The 25,589-nt window shown below is 39.0% G+C and overlaps 1 protein-coding gene across 1 annotated transcript in view; it reads left to right on the top strand.

Annotated features, from left to right (window-relative positions):
- LOC126236096 (uncharacterized) overlaps positions 1 to 25,589 on the top strand; it is a 301,836-nt gene that overhangs the window by 269,274 nt on the left and 6,973 nt on the right. Inside the window, exon 14 of the mRNA XM_049945164.1 lies at positions 15,760 to 15,885. Coding sequence (XP_049801121.1) covers positions 15,760 to 15,885 — 126 coding nt within the window. The remainder of the gene's footprint in view (positions 1 to 15,759; positions 15,886 to 25,589) is intronic.

Below are 25,589 nucleotides of genomic sequence, written 5' to 3'. Positions count from 1 at the left end.
GAATGCCAGTTTTCTTTCTCCTGATAACGACGTCCTCTTGAGTAGTCCCCGCCCGGAGATCCGAATGGGGGACTATTTTACCTCCGGAATATTTTACCCAAGAGGACGCCATCATCATTTAATCATACAGTAAAGGTGCATGTCCTCGGGAAAAATTACGGCTGTAGTTTCCCCTTGCTTTCAGCCGTTCGCAGTACCAGCACAGCAAGGCCGTTTTGGTTAATGTTACAAGGCCAGATCAGTCAATCATCCAGACTGTTGCCCCTGCAACTACTGAAAAGGCTGCTGCCCCTCTTCAGGAACCACATGTTTGTCTGGCCTCTCAACAGATACCCCTCCATTGTGGTTGCACCTACGGTACGGCCATCTGTATCGCTGAGGCACGCAAGCCTCCCCACCAACGGCAAGGTCCATGGTTCATGGGGGAAGGATCTTCACTACTCAAGGTTAAATCTAACTTTGGCTCAGAAGGGGGTAAATTATGCTGCCACAAAAGTCTTTCGTCACTTACCTAATAGCATCAATAGTCTGACAGATAGCCATATAGCACTTAAAAGGAAATTAAAAGAATTTCTTAATGGCAACTTCTCCTACTCATTAGATGAATTTTGGATATAGTAAGTGGGTAATTTCCCAACCTCCACCAAAAAAAAAAGATAAAATATATTATTGAGTGTCATGTAATATTTTGTCTAATGTAATATCTTGTATAGACACCTTTTATTAACCTGACACGTTCCACATCATTACAAAGTGTCGTATTCATGATCTATGGAACAAGTACTAATCTAATCTTCTGGGTACAGTATTCCAGAGACAGAACAGTCTCCTAGAGACTATGGAGGATGACAATAGCATTAGAGAGAGAGAGAGAGAGAGAGAGAGAGAGAGGCAAAGGCAAAGAAACTGGTTCTCTACCTGATTGTACAATAATCTCTTAGAGTATTTGAGAAGAGGAATGGATAGGGTAAAGTTGGATACAGTGTGAATTACTGAAATACTGTAGCACAGGAAGAGTAGGACTTCTGTTCACACGATACAGTTTTAAAAACACAGAATCGAAAAAGGTAATGTCAAGGTCGTTCTAATAATGAACAAAATACCAAGTATACTATCTGATAAGAAGTATCTGGCCACCCCTACGTAATGTGGAATCGACCACTAGAAGTCATGAGAGGTGGACCCGCCAGTATAAAAGGAGGTGGGCAGTTGTGTGTTGTCAGTAGAGAAGCACTGACAGTAGAATGCTTTGGCCAGGAGAGCTCAAGAGCCTTTGAACATAGACTAGTCACTGGATGACACCTAAGTAACAAGTCCATCAAACTTTTCAAATCATCTAAAACTGCCCAAGTCTACTGTTGGTGTTGCAATTCCGAATTGGAAACATGAAGGAACAATCACAGCTATATCGAGCAGATTGACCTCATATACTGATAGACAGGGACCATCAAGCATTGCAGAGGGTTGTTTAAAAATCACATGAAATCAGCTGAAGGAATCATTCACAAAACATGACCAGCAGCCCATATAGCACCATACCTATGCAAAGGGTGTGAAAAAGAAAGGGCTACAATGGTCGAGCAGCCCCTTGTAAGTCACCCTTTTGTGTGTTCAGTATTGCTTGATGTGATGTAACACCACTGCACAGTGGATGACTAGAAACCCTTGATATTGAGTCATGAATCACAATACACCCTGTAGCATTCTGATGGAGGGGTTTGGGGTTGGTGAATGTGTGGAGAACTGTACGTGTCATCGTGTGTTGTGCCAACAGTGAAGTATGGAGGAGATGGTGTTACAGAACAGGGGTGTTTTTCATGGTTAGGTGTGGTCCCCACATTGGGCTTAAGAAAATGCAAAAGGATATGAACACATTTTACAGCATTGTGTACTGCATACCTTCCATAGCTCAGTGTTCAGCACTTCTGGCTACTATGCTGAGAACCCGAGTTCAGCACCCAGTACTGTCAGAGGGTTCCTTGATGGGAGGACTGGAACGGGATTCACTCAGTCTTATGAGGCCACTTGAGGATTTACTCGATCGAGAAGTAGTGGCTCCGAGGTCAAGAAAGTCGACAGCAACCAGGAGTGCTATGTGCTGACCCCGTGCCAGTCCGTACCACGTTCAAATGATACCTTTGGAAGAAGATGGAAGTGCGTATGATGAGATATAAGAAATTTTTCAGTTAAGGGGGGACTGATATGTCATTATAATGGGGGACTTGAGTTCAGTAGTTGGGAAAGGAAGAGGGGACAAAGAGGAGAACATTGAGGAAAGCAGGGAAAGGGGAAGCTACCTGGTAGAATTTTGCTCAGAGCAAAATTCAGTCATTGTAAAGACTTAGTTTAAGAATCACAAAAGAAGACGTGGGAGAGGCCCAGACCCAGTGAGAGGTTTAAGATAGATTATATAATGGTACAAGAGAGATTTTAGAACCACATTTTAAACTACAAAAACATTTCCTGGACCAGATGCATATTGTGACAATAATTTATTAATTATGAAATGCAGGAAGATAGGAATTTAAGGAGGTCGGATCTGGTTAAGCTGAAACTGCCAGAAGATATTGAGAGATTCATAGTGATTATTAGGCAGTGACTGAATGAAATAGCTGAAGTGAAATAGTTAAGGCATTAAAAAGAAAATGCCCATTAGAAATCCTTGAATAACATTCCACAACAGATTTCAATCACAATGTAAAAGACACTAATTATATAGGTGATAACATAGTATTTATTCACACATTTCAACACTCATATTTACAATAGAAGTAGTATTGATTATACTCTCACTGAGATGTTACGTGATAAAAAAGCACATTTACAGTAAATGTTGCAAAAGCTTTGGGTTACTGTCATTCTTCCAAGCTAGTAACAAACATACACACTCAGATATATAGTCACAGTTCAGTTGGAATGACAGGCTTTATTAGGGTGAGAGGAAGAAGGGTACTATTGGTGGATGAAAGGTTTTATATTGATGAAGGAGATATGGAGTCATAGGAGATATGGAATTTAACATACAATGAGAATTTATTTTTATTTTATTATTTTTTTTTTACAAAGAAATTTGCCGAACACCCATGCAGAATGTGAAGTTATTTTATTTTATTTTTGCTACCAGTTTTGGCAGCTCAGTATGCCATCTTCAGACCTCATATGCGCCACCCAGAAATTATTGATATTGACGTGCTGGGGCCATCTGTTTCTGGATACCATTAATTCTCAAGTGCTTCCTTCAAAGACTTATTGGACTTGAAGACTTGAAGTTGCAGTCAAGTTTTCAAAGGAAGCACTTGAGAATTCATGACATCTAGAAACAGATGGTCCCAGTATGCCAATATCGATAATTTTTAGAGGTGCATAGGGGGCCCGAAGATGGCAAATTGAATACCAAAACTGGTAGTGAAAATAAAATAAAATAACTTCTCAATTTGCATGGCCATTTGGCGAATTTCTTTGTTAAATATTTGACCAGCCACTGTCCCACGTCCACAATGGGTCAACAGAGAATAAAGAAAAGATGTCAAGGGTGTGGAGAAATGAGGATAATGTGTCTTGGCCCTACATCCAGATTACGAAAATATCATAAATGAAATTGAAGTAAGCAAGCAGTTTAACGCATTTAGTGGCAGCAATAATTCTTGTATGTGGTCCACAAAACACAGTGTACAGAATGCGACATGCAGGTGCCTACAGTGTTTTTATGAGTCTATATATCTTCCTCTTGAACGGGAAATAGGCAACCTCTCATCTAATTGCATAACTAATATATAATGTGGCTGCTTTCACATGTGGGTAGCCTTTTATTGGGCGGAAAATGCCTGTGACTGGACAGTGTTAGGAGATGGTCAGTGGCTGTATGGGACAGATCGTGCACCTGGTCTGACCCCATGGGAATGACCCACGTAGTGCGGGATTAAGAGCAGGATTTTAAGAGATATTCTGTAATGTGGGTGGGTAGCAGAACACTACGTTGGTGGATGTGGGTAGGATTTTAGGTTGTATATCCTTCATCTCAGTGCATGGCAAGTTGCAGCCCTGGTGGAGGACATGACTGAACATTTCATGGCTGTTGTGATACTGGGTGATCAAAGGAGTGCTAGTCAGTGATTGGTTGTCAGGTTTACTGGTGTCAGAGGAGCAGATGGCATGGGAGATTTGTTTATGGATGAGCTGGGTAGGATATTGTCTTGTCAGTAAAGGCTCTGATAAGGTTATCAGTATGTTTCAATAACTCCTGCTTTCCACTGCAGATGATGCGTCCATAGATGACAATGCTGTAAAGAAGAGACTTTTTGCCATGGAATGGGTGATAGCTCTCAAAGTGGAGGTACTGCTGGTGGTTGATGCTCTTTTTATAGATAAGCATATTTATGGAGCAACGTGAGAGGCAGGGATCAACATCTAGGAAGGTGACTTGATAAGCTGAGAAGGAACAAATGAAGCAAATTTGGGAATAGGTGTTGAAGCTATGGAGGGAAGAGTGAAGGTTGTCCTTGCCATAAGTCCAGATCATGAAAACATCATCATTGAAATTGAACCAGACAAGAGATTTTAGGTGTTGACGGGATAGGAAAGATTCCTCCAGGTGGCCCGTAAATAAGTTGGCATAAGATGGTGCCATGCAAGTACCCATGACAGCACCACAGATCTGTTTGTAGATCTCACCTTTTAAAGTGAAATAATTGTGGACCAGGGTGTAGCTGGCTAGGAGGATTAGGAAAGAGGTGGTTGGTCTGGTACAAGGAGGACATTGAGAAAGGTAATGTTCCATGGCCAAAAGGCCATTGGCATGGAGGATATTGGTCTACAAAGACATTGCATCCAAAATGACTAAGAAGGCGTCTGTTAGTAACAGGATAGGAACAATGGAGAGGGAGAGAGGGAAGTGAATAGTGTCTTGAATGTAGAATGGGAGGTTACAGACAATAGTGTGGAACTGTTGGTCAACAAGTCAGAGTTTGTTCTGTGGGAGCATTGTACCCAGCCACTATGGGAGGGCCAGTAGGCAGATGTGTGTGGTTGGGTTTGTGGAGAGGGGAGTAGGTAAAAGGTAGAAGTGCATGGGGTTACCAGTGCGAGGAGTCAGGTACAGGTTTTGGATTGGACCTAAGTCCTTGGGAAACTGCTTAAGGTCATATTGGACTTCTGGGATGGGATCATGGCAGTAGGGTTAGTATGCAGAGGTGTGGTAAAGTTGGCAAAGACACTCAGCCATGTAAACATTATCATTCATGGTCACTGTGGTGGAGCCTTTGTCTGTGGGAACAATGATAAGGTCTGGATTGTTTTTTAGAGTGTGGATAGTAATGTGTTTCATAGCAGTGATAGTGGGTTCACCAGGAAGGGATTTAGGAAAGGAAGGTGAGGACATGTTGGAAGTGAGGAATTTATGGAAGATTACCAGGGATGGTGAATATGGATTGGGGGGAAGAAATGAAAGAGGAAGCCGCCTTGTAGAATTTTGCACAGAGCATAACTTAATCATAGCTAACACTTGGTTTAAGAATCATAAAAGAAGGTTGTATACCTGGAAGAATCCTGGAGATACTAAAAGTTATCAGATAGATTATATAATGGTAAGACAGAGATTTAGGAACCAGGTTTTAAATTGTAAGACATTTCCAGGTGCAGATGTGGATTCTGACCACAATCTATTGGTTATGAACTGCAGATTGAAACTGAATAAACTGCAAAAAGGTGGGAATTTAAGGAGATGGGACCTGGATAAACTGAAAGAACCAGAGGTTGTAGAGAGTTTCAGGGAGAGCATAAGGGAACAATTGACAGGAATGGGGGAAAGAAATACAGTAGAAGAAGAATGGGTAGCTCTGAGGGATGAAGTAGTGAAGGCAGCAGAGGATCAAGTAGGTAAAAAGATGAGGGCTAATAGAAATCCTTGGGTAACACAAGAAATATTGAATTTAATTGATGAAAGGAGAAAATATAAAAATGCAGTAAATGAAGCAGGCAAAAAGGAATACAAACGTCTCAAAAATGAGATCGACAGGAAGTGCAAAATGGCTAAGCAGGGATGGCTAGAGGACAAATGTAAGGATGTAGAGGCTTGTCTCACTAGGGGTAAGATAGATACTGCCTACAGGAAAATTAAAGAGACCTTTGGAGAGAAGAGAACCACTTGTATGAATATCAAGAGCTCTGATGGCAACCCAGTTCTAAGCAAAGAAGGGAAGGCAGAAAGGTGGAAGGAGTATATAGAGGGTTTATACAAGGGCGATGTACTTGAGGACAATATTATGGAAATGGAAGAGGATGTAGATGAAGATGAAATGGGAGATAAGATACTGCGTGAAGAGTTTGACAGAGCACTGAAAGACATGAGTCGAAACAAGGCCCCTGGAGTAGACAACATTCCATTAGAACTACTGATGGCCTTGGGAGAGCCAGTCATGACAAAACTCTACCATCTGGTGAGCAAGATGTATGAGGCAGGCGAAATACCCACAGACTTCAAGAAGAATATAATAATTCCAATCCCAAAGAAAGCAGGTGTTGACAGATGTGAAAATTACCGAACTATCAGTTTAATAAGTCACAGCTGCAAAATACTAACGCGAATTCTTTACAGACGAATGGAAAAACTGGTAGAAGCGGACCTCGGGGAAGATCAGTTTGGATTCCGTAGAAATGTTGGAACACGTGAGGCAATACTAACCTTACGACTTATCTTAGAAGAAAGATTAAGAAAAGGCAAACCTACGTTTCTAGCATTTGTAGACTTAGAGAAAGCTTTTGACAACGTTAACTGGAATACTCTCTTTCAAATTCTGAAGGTGGCAGGGGTAAATACAGGGAGCGAAAGGCTATTTACAATTTGTACAGAAACCAGATGGCAGTTATAAGAGTCGAGGGGCATGAAAGGGAAGCAGTGGTTGGGAAAGGAGTGAGACAGGGTTGTAGCCTCTCCCCGATGTTATTCAATCTGTATATTGAGCAAGCAGTAAAGGAAACAAAAGAAAAATTCGGAGTAGGTATTAAAATTCATGGAGAAGAAGTAAAAACTTTGAGGTTCGCCGATGACATTGTAATTCTGTCAGAGACAGCAAAGGACTTGGAAGAGCAGTTGAACGGAATGGACAGTGTCTTGAAAGGAGGATATAAGATGAACATCAACAAAAGCAAAACGAGGATAATGGAATGTAGTCAAATTAAATCGGGTGATTCTGAGGGGATTAGATTAGGAAATGAGACACTTAAAGTAGTAAAGGAGTTTTGCTAATAAGGGAGCAAAATAACTGATGATGGTCGAAGTAGAGAGGATATAAAATGTAGACTGGAAATGGCAAGGAAATCGTTTCTGAAGAAGAGAAATTTGTTAACATCGAGTATAGATTTAAGTGTCAGGAAGTCGTTTCTGAAAGTATTTGTATGGAGTGTAGCCATGTATGAAAGTGAAACATGGACAATAACTAGTTTGGACAAGAATAGAATAGAAGCTTTCGAAATGTGGTGCTACAGAAGAATGCTGAAGATAAGGTGGGTAGATCACGTAACTAATGCAGAGGTATTGAATAGGATTGGGGAGAAGAGAAGTTTGTGGCAAAACTTGACTAGAAGAAGGGATCGGTTGGTAGGACATGTTTTGAGGCATCAAGGGATCACAAATTTAGCATTGGAGGGCAGCGTGGAGGGTAAAAATCGTAGAGGGAGACCAAGAGATCAATACACCAAGCAGATTCAGAAGGATGTAGGTAGCAGTAGGTACTGGGAGATGAAGAAGCTTGCACAGGACAGAGTAGCATGGAGAGCTGCATCAAACCAGTCTCAGGACTGAAGACCACAACAACAACAATACCAGGGATGAGTGCATGGAAGGAGAGGAGGATCACAGTTGGAGGGAGGTTAGAATTGTTATAAACAAGGTTGTAAATGGGGTTTAGGTTGGCTGTTATCAGTGGGGTGTGTGGTGTAGAAATATTCCCACTCCAAGGAATGAGTAAAAGAAAGAATGTCCTATACAAGGCTGGCATGTTTGCAGTTAGAGGCCTCTAGAAACAGCAGGGGTCAAAGTTTTGGCAGAAAAATTGACGACAGTGTTCAGGATGGATGTTCAGGAGTTGTATGTTTCTTGGAGGGTGGATGAAGTTTTTGGGGATTTGGAAGGCAGAGTAAGTCAGCAAGGCAAGGTCATGGAGCTATAGGGGTTTGACGGAGTGTTTGGTTCACTCTAGTAGGCTTTCTCTTGGGTATAGGAAGTCTCATATAGGCATAAGATGGGAGTAGCTAGGGCAGGTTTCTCAGTTGGTGATGGGAATTTTATTCGAACTGTTGAAGGCCAAATGTTCCTTTTGCAGTGATGACACTCAGGAAGGAGGTGACAGTAAAATAATGTTGCCAAAGGAGTAGAGGCTGTCAAGTATCATTTTAGTTTGGGTTGTATGATTATGAAGAACCAGAAAAAGATTAAGGTTCTTGCAGTAGTCTGGGTGACAGCCTGAATGCCAAATTTAATGGTAAGCCCATTAGGCAGGATACCATGTGCCAGAGAAGATTTTGGAAAGAGGATGTGTGATTGGAGTTTTGCAAGGGCAAAGAAGAGTTTTCAGAACATAGAATGAGCAGGGATCCGTGTTTGGATGGTTGGGAGACAAAAGGAGTGATTCAAAATTTGTTAAAAAAGATTTAAGATAAAGAGATGAAAACTTCTTGTCGAAATGTTTTTAACATATATGTTGGAAGTTGAGAAGATGTTTTAAAGAAGTAGGAAATTTAGTTACCTGTGTACGAAATGAGGTGGTGGCTTTGGAGTTGGCAGGACACAAGAAACAGTATTGTATAAACTTAGTGTCTTCTTCTGTCTGTTACATTCTCAGAACCTCTGGCCAAACACCCCACAGAACCCGAGTAAACCCATAAAACCATTGTCAGTATATCTGCTGTGAATCTTAATTACACAAGTTTTCTTTCCAAATGCCTCGCCTTCAGCTGCACCTCCAGATTCAGTCATGCTATTATTTTGCACTAGTCAAATATCTACTCTCCATCACCTGTTCCCCATACAGTGGTGCCACAGTTTCACCACTATCATTTCTGACCTCAACCAACTGAAAACGGACATTTAACCTTGAGTCTTCCAATCAGTACCCCAGTCCAACAGTAATACTACCTCTTTCTGCACTTATCCAACCACGTCCTGACTGGCTACCATCCAGGAATTTCTCACCTCCAGTTTTTTCTCATCTCCTTTCTTCAGACTTTGCTCAATAACACTAACATTTTATAGAGGAAAGAGCATCTGCCCACAGTCTCAAAACAACCTGACATGACCTGTTTCTCTGCTGGTAGCTTCCAGGAGTATGATAATTCTTTACATTGAGCAGGTCTTTGTAATATGGATTCATTGCTCACCTTTTCTCGTAGTTGTTACACTCAGTACTCTTCAGCATGTCACCTCAATGGTGGACTCATACAAACCTCCTTCTTTCTTGACACATTAGGCCAAGTAGTGTATTGCAATCTTCTGCTTCTGCTGATAGTACTTATCTATCCAGGTAGAACCTACTAATCATCACCGGTACCTCTACTATAATAGCTGACATCTTTTCCACACCAAGAAGACTTTCTCATAGCCATAAATGGATGACTCAATTGCAGTGACGAGCACTTCCTTGCCAGTTATGCTTAAGGTCTTGCTAAGTCCTTCATCCATTGAACCTATTCAACCAACAGATCTCCCATGCTGTACCTCCATATTCTCTATCACTTCAACCACACCCATTAACCAGCCGAAAAAAAGGTAACCCCCTATTACCAAAAATCACCTTGACTGGGGCAGCTTAACCAAGTCCTCCTCTGGGCTTAAGCTATCTTTCATTGTGTACTGAAATTGGAAACATCCTCGCCCAAATATCTTCCTATATTTCCGGGAGCCATATTTCTTCTTCCATCCAATGTATAAAATATCCTAGTCTGTCTTTCACCATACCCACCCTCAGCCCTGTGCCATTTGGGTCATATCTGTGTGAAAGTTCCAGATGAATGACATGTACCATACTAATTCTCAGCAACATTATATCCCAGTCCCATCACAGACGTATTCTACCTCATAAGAAAGAGGTTGACTTGTTACAAAAAGTATGTTCTGTAGCAATTCTGAGTCAACTCCTGCACAGACTTTTATGTGGGCTTAATCACATACCTGCTGTTCTCCCACATGAATGGCTGCTGTCAAGCTATGGTCAAGAGAAGCAACTGTTGTAATATGTGAATATGCCCCCGTGCTCTCCAAACAGCAGCTCAACTTCCCTGAATTGCATAGATTGGAATTGTCCATACGATGTATCTTCAACCCCATAATTCTCATGGCATCCATCTTCATTATCTTTTGTGTGTCCCACACCCATCTCCACATCTGTTCAAATGCTTCTCTCTCTCTCTCTTTTGTATATTTCCCATCAACCAACAGTTACCCATTACTTCGGACTAGTTTGTTCCAGGCATCTACAGAGTGGCCTAAAAATGTATACACTGTTTAGTTGTTCATTACTTCAAAACTAACTGACAAGAAGGTCTCATTTTTGGTAAAAGTATAGCTTAAAGTTTAATTTGTTAAAATCAGTCTAGTGTTCGAATTGGTTAGTATTAACATCCATATGTGGCTGATGCCACTGAGATGTTGCATGAACAACTGACTGCAACATGTCCATTTGAACATTTGTACAGTTATGTTCAATCTATTCTTGAAGTTCACCCATTGTGCTTGGTTTTTGTCAGTACTATGATGTGTTGATTGGCAGGATGAAGCTATTAAGTCTCTGACTAAGATCACTGGTCACTGGCAGTGTTTGGTTGTCTTAAATGATTATTTTAAATTTTGCAGCAGTTCCTCTGTGCCAGTTAAAGAATAGGCAGGTTTCTGAATTCCATCTCCATTTTAATATAATTTTTTTATAAAATGTAGCATGCTCTTCGTTTATTGAACACTTTTTTATACCTCTAAAAGTAAATCAGCATGAAGCACACAGTTACTTGGAAATGTCTGTTTGTGAACTATATTTCTCATACTGATGTACCCAGTTGAGGTTTACTTTTGAAAGTAAAACTTAGGTAACTGAACATTGTTTAGGTGCTTTTCACTTAAGCAAATTAGCTAACAAAAAATATTAGAAGTTCATTGAAAATTAGTCCCTCAAATATTTCTTAGATTCAGGCAGAAGATTGTACGTGATCTGGGCCAACCATAATTAAACTCAGAACTGTGGGCCTGGTGGAAAGGCATATGGTAAATTTAAGTCATGGCATATTTATAAATAACACCATAATTAAAATTTAATTTTTTTTATGAAAGTCAGTGGGAAACAGTTGTTGTAGGAATACACAAAATTTAATCAGGAAAGGAAACATTCAGCATACAATAGAGGAAATGAGTGGTGCATAGGCACTTTAACATAGTAGCTTAGTTTATGAAACTATTTTGTATGACATATGCACTTATGTTTATATTGTCCTGGTGACTTCCTGCATAAGACTGTCAGTGTTTGTGTGTGTGTGTGTGTGTGTGTTTGTTTGTAAATGGTACAGTAATATTTTTTATGTCATATTTGAATGTGCTGTTTAAAGTGACAGTCAAACATGACCTTGTTATACTTTGTGTAATTTTATTAGCTCAGTCCTTGGCAATGGGCAAACTTTCCTGTATATGAAACGAATTATTAATGATTCAGATGATAAAAATTCTTTGTTTTTTAACCATGCTAATCAAGTTATACTATGTTGATTACTCGAAGAAACCAGTGTTTGAACTCTGATAACTGGTAAATCTTCAAAGAGAACAACTTTTTTTTACAGAAAATCCATTATCCACTTCTCTCTTAACTTGGTTACTCCTGTATAAGTACTAAAAATGAAGCATAGTCTGGCTTCCTGTAAAACAGCACACGTACAATTGCTGTGCTAACACATGTACCTTAATTAGAAGCCATAGTTACACATACATAGAGAAGTTTTATGGTGAGCAAAGAAGAAAAGTATATTTTTCAAACAATTAAAAAAAAGAAATGGTTTAATTATAACATAATTTGTTGATTATTTTTTGTTGTTATTTGCTTGTAGCACATCCAGAGTGTGTGAAGGCTTGCAGTAGTGTGAGATGAAGGGTATAATAATATTCACAGTGAACAACAGTATATTTTACGGGGCAGTATTTTATAATTATTTTGCTTAGAGAGAGGTGTGTGTGTGTGTGTGTGTGTGTGTGTGTGTGTGTGTGTGTGTGTGTGTGCACACATTTGGATGATGCATTAAGCCAAGAGGAAGAGCTTGATACATGAGAACAGTGACTCATGAAATGATCGTGATGACATACTAATTTGAGTCAACACTCGCACAACATTCGGGGAAACTGTTAAACATTTACCAACTACTTACACTTTTGTGGCTACCATGTACCATATATATGTGTATAATTGATGAGTTAAATATTATAACCACCTCTCGTTTGTGGCAACCTGTATACCTATAGCGAGTGTAGCAAAAATGATGTAATATCTAAGTTGATAGCATACACCACTGATACAGAAAACCTATGTGGTCAGCTTTATATATAAGAGAATGAAGGAAGATGGAGATACAAAGGATTTATTCTAATGACCCTCCAATGGCAATGAGTTTTATCAGGCTCATTGAATACTAATTTCCTGCATCATTAATATGTATTGGAAGTTGAAAAACGATACTGAAAGTATAAGTATACCAGTAGACATTTTATGCCCATGTAGTATTCAAGAACATGTATGCTGGCCATCTAGAAAGGAGTATAGGCAGCAAATTTTGTTTCTACTGCCTACAGATTGCAGTGTGGAGGCAAACACACATTTCAGAGTATACTGTTCATTACGCATTATTGCAAATAGAGCTCTGCAGCAGACAAACTTGACCAACGAGTTCCATTTAGATTGAGAGCAATGTTGCTGTGATCAAGTCGAGGAATAAAGGCTTTCTTTTGCACCACATGGAGGGTTGTGACAAGAACTGTCATTTTTCTAGAAGAACAGCGCTGGAGATATAAAAGACAGTTTAGATTAGATTAGATTTACTTTCATTCCAATTGATCCGTAGTGAGGAGGTCCTCCAGGATGTGGAACATGTCAGAAAAACAACAATACATGACAAATATTTACAACTAAAACAAATAAGCTAATGTACCATTCCACAGGTCCCAAGTGGAATGATCGTCATTTTTTAATGAACACTAAGAGTCATTTTACAAATACTAATGCACTGAATTGAAAATAAAAAAGTTTTTTATTTATTTATAAGGTAATAAACATGTAATACAACTACTGTAATACTTATTTACAATGAACACATTACTGCACTGAAATTGTGCAGAAGTTATGTTGTACTTATATACAAATCAGTTGGTTTTACTAAGAAATTCATCAATGGAGTAGAAGGAGTTGGCCACCAATAAATCCTTTAGGCTTCTCTTAAACTGAATTTCATTGGTTGTTAAGCTTTTTATGGCTGCTGGCAAGTTATTGAAAATGTGTGTTCCTGAATAATGCACACCTTTTTGTACAAGACTAAGTGACTTTAAATCCTTGTGAAGATTATTCTTTTTTCTAGTATTGATTCCATGAATTGAGCTGTTGGTTTGAAAAAGTGATATTTTTTAATGACAAATTTCATTAAGGAATAAATATATTGGGGAGCAGTAGTTAGTATCCCTAGTTCCCTAAACAGGCTTCTGCAGGATGTTCTTGAGTTCACACCACATATAACTCTTACTGCACGTTTTTGTGCCCGGAAAACTTTAGCTTGGCTTGATGAATTACCCCAAAAAATAATCCCATATGACATTATGGAATAAAAGTAAGCATAGTATGCCAGCTTTTTCATTTTTATATCCCCTATGTCTGACAAAATTCTCATTGCAAACAGAGATTTGTTAAGACACTTCAGCAGTTCTGTGGTGTGCTCCTCCCAGTTGAATTTATTATCAAGCTGTAATCCCAAGAATTTAACACTGTCCACTTCTTCTATCTTCTTGTCATCGTATGTTAGACATATACTCTTGGGACACCCCTTACAAGTTCTGAACTCCATGTAGTGTGTTTTTCAAAAGTTTAGTGACAAAGAATTGGCTAGGAACCAGTGATTAATGTCCACAAATATTTTATTGGCTGATCTTTCTAAGATTTGCTATTTATTGCAATGTTTGTATCATCGGCAAACAAAACAAACTTGGCATCTGGTAATGTTACTGATGAAAGGTCATTGATATACACAAGAAAAAGTAAGGGCCCCAAAATGGAACCTTGTGGGACCCCACATGTAATTAGTTCCCAGTTGGATGATGCCTGATAGCTTGATACATGTCTCTTTCCTAATAACACCCTTTGTTTCCTGCCAGAGATATAAGATTTGAACCATTTTGCAGCATTTCCTGTTACACTATAATATTCTAGTTTACTTAAAAGGATATTGTGATTTACACAGTCAAATGCCTTTGACAGATCACAAAATATACCAGTCGCCTGCAATTTTTTGTCTAATGAATTAAGCACATTTTCACTGTAAGTGTAGATAGCCTTCTCAATATCAGAACCTTTTAGAAATCCAAACTGTGACTTTGACAGTATGTTCTTTGAGATAAGATGGTTATAAAGACGACTGTACATTACTTTTTCGAAAATTTTTGAGAATGCTGGCAACAGTGAAATTGGACGGAAATTTGATGCTATTTCTTTATCTCCCTTCTTAAAAAGCATTGGATCATATGGGGCCCAAGCATCTAAGGTTCACAGGGAGCCTTTATGTTTTGCAGAAACACTCTCCCTCTCCTTTCCACAAAGGCTTTATACTCAGTTGGTGTTATTTTTTACCACCGAAAGGGTGGGTTCTTCCCATTGGACTTGGAATCTTCCTGTTGCCCACGCCAGAAGTGCAGAATGTGACATGACAGCCATGATGATGTGTTCTAATTGCTCTTCCCAGATTTGATGAATATTAAACCTTTTAACAAATTATCCATGAATCAGATTTGCACAATTAATAAGCACATGCGGCAAGGAGCTGAAACCATATTTATGCAAAATATTGATGTTTGTGTTGTATACTTGCATGATATTGACAGCTATTATAATTTTTTATCCCAAGTGTAGTGTTAAATTCAAAAAATCTGGAAAATATCGGCTGCACAAATGTGGGCCACAGTAACTCTCATAGCAATCAGCCAAATGGGCTGTCAGTTAGAGTGGACAAGTTAAATACATTTGGCACATCATGAAGAACCAGTTGAGTTGTTCTGAAATATTTCTTCACAATCTACAGGTAATGTCTGGTGCAATATATCCCTGATCACTGACCAAGCCTTCCAGAATATTCACCATATCACTCTGGAGCAATTTTGCATGTCAAAGGTGGACCAAGTTACTCTTATGTAGACAGAAAAAAGCTGTGGCCATGTTTAACTTCCTAGGTAGTTATTATTGTGACAGCTCTAACTTTTGGGTGCGTATGACCGTAGTTGTTTTTGTGCCTTAAAACAAAACCAACAAAATCTCTAACTCATTGTAGAATTTCTCTTTTTTCTTCATGTCCCCAATGTACTAGCAACCATTCTTTTTGTTGAACTTCTGTGCAGTTAATAACAGCATTGAAAGCACTCGTGCATGCATATTCTTCTATATACATATTTATTGTGTATGCTCATTTACTTGGTCATACATTGCACAAACCCAAAGAATATCCTCCAAACTTGAAATTTTATAACTGGAATATTTAAATTTACAGAAGTCAGCTCATCTCCTTGTTCCCAGTGTACCTTTGCCAACAATAAGCAGACAACCAGGAGTGCGTTATGCATCATATACTACTGTCAACAGCCGCTCCCCTACAATTCTGGGAACTGCTGTTCAGGTATTGTATCAACAAAGATTATTTTTACCATACTTGTACTCTTAAGTTACCTTAGATAACTGAATTCACTTTGGTTTGCACATGTCACTTTCCTTGAAATATTAATTCAGTGAAACTTTCTTAATTTTCAGTCTATGTAAGATAAATGATAAAGCAAAATTATTCTGAAAATCAATTGTGCGACAACATTGGAAGTCCATTTGCAACCTAATTGTACTCCATTTGTTGTACAATTTTTCATATCTGAATTACAATCTAAAACCACAATACTCGTGAATACAGTTTAGCCCACTGTCATATCTATTAATGTCAAGTATAGTGCATTGGTGGGATCAAATATTTGTACAAGACACCTGTCAGCATGAAACTAAAATATTGTATGTGATACTCCTTGTATTGCAGTTTCTAATGTGGGTAGAGCAACATATTTCCAGTAATTTTGTATTTATATTAACAAAAGGTCAGTAGGAACAGTTGTGAGATATTTCTCAGTAAATTAATGAGTTTATACTGTACCTGTACTGCTTAAGCTCCCTAAATTGTACTGCAGTGTGTTGACATAATTCTGATCCCTTGTGTTGGGACTGATGACCTAGCATTTTGGTCCCCCCTCCCCCTCTTTTAAACCAACCAACCAACCTTGTGTTGGTCAATTACACACTTTTCAATGGAGTAAAACAAGGGAAAACATTTGTAACATACGGGACTTTTAAAACTGTTTTTTGTGGGAACTGTTGTCACAGTTTTTCTATGTTACTATTCTGGCTCTGGTTTATTGTGGTTAAAATGCTTTTAACCCTGTCTGAAAAAGCAAGAAAGTTCTTAATTGTGTTCAACATTTCGCTCTTTGTGAAGTATTCCCATTAAAACAAGAAAATAGTTAATTTGAAAATATTCTTGTTTGTGTTTTTGGTTTTTGATATTTTATAGTTACATATATTGATTGTCTCGAGACCCGTCTTCAGATCTACATTTGATTGTGGATTATTGTTGGATGTTTAGATGTTTATTTAGTAGCCTTTTGGCATATTTACCATGTTGTTGGCTTTATCAATTGAAGTTACTTCTGTTCTGCACACCAAATTCCTTTTGATCCACAGTTCTGGGTAGTTTTTATCATCATTGCAATAACATCACATACCATCTCACCTCATGACATTCTGGGTGCTCCATTTTTTTGTCAGGTAGTGTAGTTAAGACATATTTATTGGAAGTGGGAATTTCTGTGAGTGGACCATAGATAGATGTCTAGTCCATGTATCTGAAATGGTTTGTATCCCTCTAGTAATCATTGTAAAGATGCTATTTGACTCATGTGTTCAAAATACTGAGTGCAAGACACACTTTTTTATGTACTGTTCAACTTTCCAATTTTTGTTTTTGAACAAGTTTGGTTCTGCAGTGCAGCAGATAATTGCACACCTCCCTACATGCCCCACAAGTACTGCTTCATGTGCTTGTCATAGGACCTCACCACACAAGCACACTGGGGCAGCAATTCACTGGCTTCTGTCATGTGTGCTCAGTTGCGTGTGTCACAATCATTGACTCTGTGCATTGTTGTGTGCAGTGTATGCTTCCATTGCTCTTCACTCACTCTCGCTTGTTGCAGTGCACATGCCTACCTTGTTAGACTATGCATCTCAAGACTGAATGGTAAGTGATTCTTCAGAAAGACACGTCTTGAAGGTTTCAACTGGGAGGAGCACACCACAGAACTGCTGAAGCGTCTTAACAAATCTCTATTTGCAATGGGAATTGTGTCAGTCATAGGGGATATAAAAATTAAAAAGCTGGCATACTATGCTTACTTTCATTCCATAATGTCATATGGGATTATTTTTTTTGGGTAATTCAGCAAGCCAAGCTAAAGTTTTCTGGGCACAAAACATGCAATAATAGTTATATGTGGTGTGAACTCAAGAACATCCTGTAGACGCCTGTTAGGGAACTAGGGATACTAAGTACTGCTTCCCAATATATTTATTCCTCAATGAAATTTGTCATTAAAAAATATCACTTTTTCAAACCAACAGCTCAATTCATGGAATCAATACTAGAAATAAGAATAATCTTCACAAGTATTTAAAGTAACTTAGTCCTGTACAAAAAGGTGTGCATTATTCAGGAACACACATTTTCAGGAACACACTTTTTTATGCCAGCAGCCATAAAAAGCTTAACAATGTTTATTACCTTATAAATAAAAAGACTTTTTTAATTTTAAATTCAGTGCATTAATTCGATCTTAGTAAACGAGTGTTTGTAAAATGATTCTTTCTTATAGTATTCATTAAAAAAATTTGACGATCATTCAACTTGGGACCTGTGGAAGGTACATTAGCTTATTTGTTACAGTTGTAAATATTTGTCATGTATTGTTATTTTTCTGACATGTTCTACACCCTGGAGGACCACCTCACTACAGATCAATTGGAATGAAAGTAAATCTAATCTAATCTAAACACACCCCACTGTGAAACTGCTGGCATTGCATAATAAGATAAAGGGTTTTTCATAGTTAACATATGCGAGAAGACCTTAGCAGCACAGTCAGTACGCGAAAGCCTCTTCACATTCCACAGTTCAGTGGAAGTTGGCACCATTTTTTTGCAATTGTGTGATGGGCCTTGTTTTTGCATAGTCAGATACAAATTTCGAATAATAATTTGATAGACCAAGAAAGGATAGCATACCTCTTACAGTAGAAGGTGCTGGAATGCACAGTTCCTATGTATTGTAAGTCAGATTTGATTCATTTCTGGCTAGTAATATGACACATCTAGCATACCTCCTGCAGAATGAAATGACATTTTTGCAAAACCAGGTTGAGTTGCTGCTTCACCAATTCTTCACTACTGATTTAAAATGCTGTGGAATTAGATATAGCTTCCTGTAAACAGATTGTGCATCCACAGTGGGATACTGAGTAACAGGCATTGCCAGAAGTGGTCCATTGTTGTTGTTGTTGTTGTTGTGGTCTTCAGTCCTGAGACTGGTTTGATGCAGCTCTCCATGCTACTCTATCCTGTGCAAGCTTCTTCATCTCCCAGTACCTAATGCAACCTACATTCTTCTGAATCTGCTTAGTGTATTCATCTCTTGGTCTCCCTCTACAATTTTTACCCTCCACGCTGCCCTCCAGTGCTAAATTTGTGATCCCTTGATGCCTCAAAACATGTCCTACCAACCGATCCCTTCTTCTAGTCAAGTTGTGCCACAAACTTCTCTTCTCTCCAATCCTATTCAATACCTCCTCATTAGTTACGTGATCTACCCACCTTATCTTCAGCATTCTTCTGTAGCACCACATTTCGAAAGCTTCTATTCTCTTCTTGTCCAAAGTAGTTATCGTCCATGTTTCACTTCCATACATGGCTACACTCCATACAAATACTTTCAGAAACGACTTCCTGACACTTAAATCTATACTCGATGTTAACAAATTTCTCTTCTTCAGAAACGATTTCCTTGCCATTTCCAGTCTACATTTTATATCCTCTCTACTTCGACCATCATCAGTTATTTTGCTCCCTAATTAGCAAAACTCCTTTACTACTTTAAGTGTCTCATTTCCTAATCTAATCCCCTCAGCATCACCCGATTTAATTTGACTACATTCCATTATCCTCGTTTTGCTTTTGTTGATGTTCATCTTATATCCTCCTTTCAAGACACTGTCCATTCCGTTCAACTGCTCTTCCAAGTCTTTTGCTGTCTCTGACAGAATTACAATGTCATCAGCGAACCTCAAAGTTTTTACTTCTTCTCCATGAATTTTAATACCTACTCCGAATTTTTCTTTTGTTTCCTTTACTGCTTGCTCAATATACAGATTGAATAACATCGGGGAGAGGCTACAACCCTGTCTCACTCCTTTCCCAACCACTGCTTCCCTTTCATGCCCCTCGACTCTTATAACTGCCATCTGGTTTCTGTACAAATTGTAAATAGCCTTTCGCTCCCTGTATTTTACCCCTGCCACCTTCAGAATTTGAAAGAGAGTATTCCAGTTAACGTTGTCAAAAGCTTTCTCTAAGTCTACAAATGCTAGAAACGTAGGTTTGCCTTTTCTTAATCTTTCTTCTAAGATAAGTCGTAAGGTTAGTATTGCCTCACGTGTTCCAACATTTCTACGGAATCCAAACTGATCTTCCCCGAGGTCTGCTTCTACCAGTTTTTCCATTCGTCTGTAAAGAATTCGTGTTAGTATTTTGCAGCTGTGACTTATTAAACTGATAGTTCGGTAATTTTCACATCTGTCAACACCTGCTTTCTTTGGGATTGGAATTATTATATTCTTCTTGAAGTCTGTGGGTATTTCGCCTGTCTCAAACATCTTGCTCACCAGATGGTAGAGTTTTGTCATGACTGGCTGTCCCAAGGCCATCAATAGTTCTAATGGAATGTTGTCTACTCCCGGGGCCTTGTTTTGACTCAGGTCTTTCAGTGCTCTGTCAAACTCTTCACGCAGTATCTTATCTCCCATTTCATCTTCATCTACATCCTCTTCCGTTTCCATAATATTGTCCTCAAGTACATCGCCCTTGTATAAACCCTCTATATACTCCTTCCACCTTTCTGCCTTCCCTTCTGGGTTGCCATCTGAGCTCTTGATATTCATACAAGTGGTTCTCTTCTCTCCAAAGGTCTCTTTAATTTTCCTGTAGGCAGTATCTATCTTACCCCTAGTGAGACAAGCCTCTACATCCTTACATTTGTCCTCTAGCCATCCCTGCTTAGCCATTTTGCACTTCCTGTCGATCTCATTTTTGAGACGTTTGTATTCCTTTTTGCCTGCTTCATTTACTGCATTTTTATATTTTCTCCTTTCCTCAATTACATTCAATATTTCTTCTTTTACCCAAGGATTTCTACTAGCCCTCGTCTTTTTACCCACTTGATCATCTGCTGCCTTCACTACTTCATCCCTCAGAGCTACCCACTCTTCTTCTACTGTATTTCTTTCCCCCATTCCTGTCAATTGTTCCCTTATGCTCTCCCTGAAACTCTCTACAACCTCTGGTTCTTTCAGTTTATCCAGGTCCCATCTCCTTAAATTCACACCTTTTTGCAGTTTCTTCAGTTTTAATCTGCAGTTCATAACCAATAGATTGTGGTCAGAGTCCTCATCTGCCCCTGGAAATGTCTTACAATTTAAAACCTGGTTCCTAAATCTCTGTCATACCATTATATAATCTATCTGATACCTTTTAGTATCTCCAGGATTCTTCCAGGTATACAACCTTCTTTTATGATTCTTGAACCAAGTGTTAGCTATGATTAAGTTATGCTCTGTGGAAAATTCTACAAGGCGGCTTCCTCTTTCATTTCTTCCCCCCAATCCATATTCACCTACTATGTTTCCTTCTCTCCCTTTTCCTACTGATGAATTCCAGTCACCCATGACTATTAAATTTTCATCTCCCTTCACTACCTGAATAATTTCTTTTATCTCGTCATACATTTCATCAATTTCTTCATCATCTGCAGAGCTAGTTGGCATATAAACTTGTACTACTGTAGTAGGCATGGGCTTTGTGTCTATCTTGGCCACAATAATGCGTTCACTATGCTGTTTGTAGTAGCTAACCCGCACTCCTATTTTTTTATTCATTATTAAACCTACTCCTGCATTACCCCTATTTGATTTTGTATTTATAACCCTGTAATCACCTGACCAAAAATCTTGTTCCTCCTGCCACCGAACTTCACTAATTCCCATTATATCTAACTTTAACCTATCCATTTCCCTTTTTAAATTTTCTAACCTACCTGCCCGATTAAGGGATCTGACATTCCACGCTCCGATCCGTAGAACGCCAGTTTTCTTTCTCCTGATAACGACGTCCTCTTGAGTAGTCCCCGCCCGGAGATCCAAATGGGGGACTATTTTACCTCCGGAATATTTTACCCAAGAGGACACCATCATCTTTTAATCATGCAGTAAAGCTGCATGTCCTCGGGAAAAATTACGGCTGTAGTTTCCCCTTGCTTTCAACCGTTCGCAGTACCAGCACAGCAAGGCCGTTTTGGTTAATGTTACAAGGCCAGATCAGTCAATCATCCAGACTGTTGCCCCTGCAACTACTGAAAAGGCTGCTGCCCCTCTTCAGGAACCACATGTTTGTCTGGCCTCTCAACAGATACCCCTCCATTGTGGTTGCAGCTACGGTACGGCCATCTGTATCGCTGAGGCACGCAAGCCTCCCCACCAACGGCAAGGTCCATGGTTCATGGGGGGAGTGGTCCATTAGGACTGAATAATTCTGCATAATCTTCTAGCAAGAAAGTAACTCAATTCCCATTTCTCTGAAATTACCCACATTGGTAAGCATTACACTACAGTTGTCTTGCTTATGTGCATACTATGGCATAACAAGCATTTTGCCCTATTCATTACGTTATTATCCCACAGTGGCTCCTCAACAAGCAATGTTTCAGTTGATAGATTGGTTCCAACATCCATCCATATTATCTTGCCTGTTTCTTCTTGAATACTGACCTGCAAGTTGAGCTTGAGTGAGTATGATCACAGTTTAGGAATGGTGTTGAGACCTTTAGCAGCCTCCCACACCAGTTTGGTGTCCTTAATGATGGCATCAACAAGGAGCAGGACACCATCGAGTGTGTGTGTGTGTCCATTTTAAAGGTGCTACATGAGAACTGCCAGCTATTATAGATTGCAATTTTTATGAATTTATCACAAACACGTTGTAAAACAATGTCACATTTGATCATGAGATATACATTAGACACAGAGAGAAGGGGTACATTGATTCATCCCAGTGGGAACTGCCAGTAGATTTATAATGCCTTTGAGAGTGATGACCTCATGATAATAGCCTACATACAGATATCATTCTCTGAGAAAATAGAGAAACATTATACCAGTCCCTACCTGGCATTGGCTAGATGTAGGGTACTAGAATGGGTAGATAGTTACTACGATGCAAAGCCAAGATATCTAACCCATAAAGAGCACTATAATTGCTGCTTACCAGAGTAAGTACTTCCATACAAAACCTGAAGTTACAGTGGATGAAGGTAAAGATAACAATTGCTGATCCCAGTGATCTTACAACATTTTTAGCTACACCTCTTAATTTACAGCGAGCTGGACCCATACTGCCAGACACCGAGAACCAAGAAACAACTGACACTCCTATGCCTAGCAAAAATTTCTCCTTCTGCCTGGTACACAGAAGTCTGCCACTAACACTGTACACTGCTGACCATTGACTGTATTTACCGAAAGCATTTCCCATTGGTTCCAGCTCTTGTGTGCTCATTTCACACATGTGTGGCACCATGTGATCTACCACACGCGGACCTCCTCTGTTATCTACACTTTATCTCTCAGTGGCCCATCTGACTACCTTTATCACACTTTTGCACTTTGCAATCACTATACATATGTCCCAGGCAGTGGCAACAGTAGCCACTCTTGTGGCTGAATATCAGATTCTATTTCTTGCAGAGTAATGGCGACAGTTACAGCTCCTTGCAAGGTAGCAGGGAATCTCTGTCATACCTTGCTCGCATCTCAGCTGGTAATCTGCACAGAAATGTGTCCAGTGTGTCCTGCTCAGTGTCTTGGATCACTACGAGATCTACTTCTGTGCTCCCTGATAAGATGTACTTTTTCTTACTGACTTTGCAAATACAGTCCACAAATACCTCATATCCTTCCCCATGCCTTGTCAAGATGTTTCTAATGAATGCCTTGTGGTGCCTACTGGTACATTTTAGTATAAAGTGTTCATGCAACCCAGCATCTAAATCCGTGAAAGTTTCCACCTCACTTAGTTTTTGTGACATGTCATACATAAACACACGTTGTCTGTCCATTTTAAACGTGTTACGTGACAACTGGCAGCTATTATAGATTGTCTGTAATTGTTATGAATTTAACACTTTATTTATGGGATGTTACTAAAAAGTTACTGAGATAGACCTTTTACACTTTGGTGTTTTGAGACTGTTGAAAATTTGCTAATGATGTGCTACTAATATGTTTTGTAGATTGTAATTATTTCCCTCCTGAATATATAGTAAACCTGTCTGCGTATGTCTTCATCACCATGGCTTACTAAAATAGGCTACACTGAGCGACAAAGAAAATTTTTCATTCTACGCACATCAATTTAAAGGATAAGAACAAAACTGCTTCTGAACCAAGTTCTCAAGGATCAAGACATTCGTCTGTAAGCTGTTGTGGTTTTTCTAATGCTGACCCTATTATAGTAGTGGGTGTTTCCTTTTGTTTTAAATTGTGCCAGGAGTAATTTGTTATAGAGTGATAAAATTTTCAGTAATTTTGTGACATTGTTTGTTCTCAGTGGTTTTATTCATCATTTTAAAATTCAGAAATGTAGGTGTAATGTGTTAGCTGCTAAGAATTTTTTTAATTTTTTTGTCAAAAATGCAAGGAATCGGGTGTATTTTTATTCCTTCAGTAACTATTAACATAACTGACTATGTAAAATTAAACAGTTTAAATTATATCTCGAGTGAAAGTGAAAAAAATATTAAGGTGGAGGCTGATGTAGATGTCCAAGTACCAGTAGTCATGGATTTACTTAATCATGTCAATTATAGTGAGAAAGAAACTTGAAAAAATGAAAGTAAATAAGATCACAATAAATTAAGGCTTGGAGACCGTCTGGAATATAGCGTTTAAAGGCCTAAATAAGGCCCCACTCCAAATATACCACATGAGAACTGCAGCCTGTTTTCAAGGTTGGCTGCTATGCTACACTCATAAATTGTTCTTCTGAAAACTAACTTGAGGCTGCTGCAGCCCTCAAATTCTCAAGAGAAACTCCAATTTCTTCATCTGGATTTCTCCACAAACAGTACAACCAAAGTGTATTTAGATATGCCCAATCCTGTCATATATGTACTAGGTGGTGATGGTTTTCTGCCCTTTTTGCTATCCTCAACTTATTTTGTTCCTCATTCAAACAACAACTATTCACACACAACTGTGCAAACTGATCTACAAGGTGCTGCACCATCCCTTGCTTGGTAACTTTCATATACAACTATTAGTTATTAAGGATAGAGAGGGAAAATGCGCATAGAGACCGGTTGCACACAGCAAAAGCACTTGTAAGCTGCCACTCTGTGCTCTTTACTGATTTTTACAGTATTGTTACTTGCTATAATCTGTGTGGTTGGGAAATTAGGCATCGAACATTCAAAAGTAGCCAGTACATGCACTGGTTGAAGTTGTGACAGTGAGCCTATGACAGATGCCCTATCCATTGTCCCACACTTTTCTGTAAATCATTCCCTTCCAGAAATTCTAGTAATAATTAAGGGGTTGCAGTATGTGAACACTTTTGTACGACACAGTTAATTTACTTCACTTTAAATTCATATATTACGTCTGTGCTTCCCAATCACACTCACACTACAGTTACAGTCATTCACCTATCACTAGTTTGTATGAGTTTACCATGCCCATTTTTTACTGCACAATTTCCCTTTAATTATATAACAACTCCCCTGATACGAAATTAATCCTGAGCTTCAAAATTATTACTTTGACCATGATTTCTTCTCTCACACACATATGATTCCTACTTGCTAGATGACTCTGGCATGACTGACTCACTCCGCCACGCCAAACGATCTCCAGGCACCAATCTATCCTTTCTAGAATTATTTGGTGCCCCAATCAGTGATGCCGCTGTACT

Source organism: Schistocerca nitens, chromosome 2, assembly GCF_023898315.1.
Source record: "Schistocerca nitens isolate TAMUIC-IGC-003100 chromosome 2, iqSchNite1.1, whole genome shotgun sequence".
In the NCBI taxonomy this organism is placed as follows: domain Eukaryota; kingdom Metazoa; phylum Arthropoda; class Insecta; order Orthoptera; family Acrididae; genus Schistocerca; species Schistocerca nitens.
The sequence above is the reverse complement of the archived record's forward strand: the minus strand, read 5'-3'. Positions and strand labels throughout refer to the sequence as shown.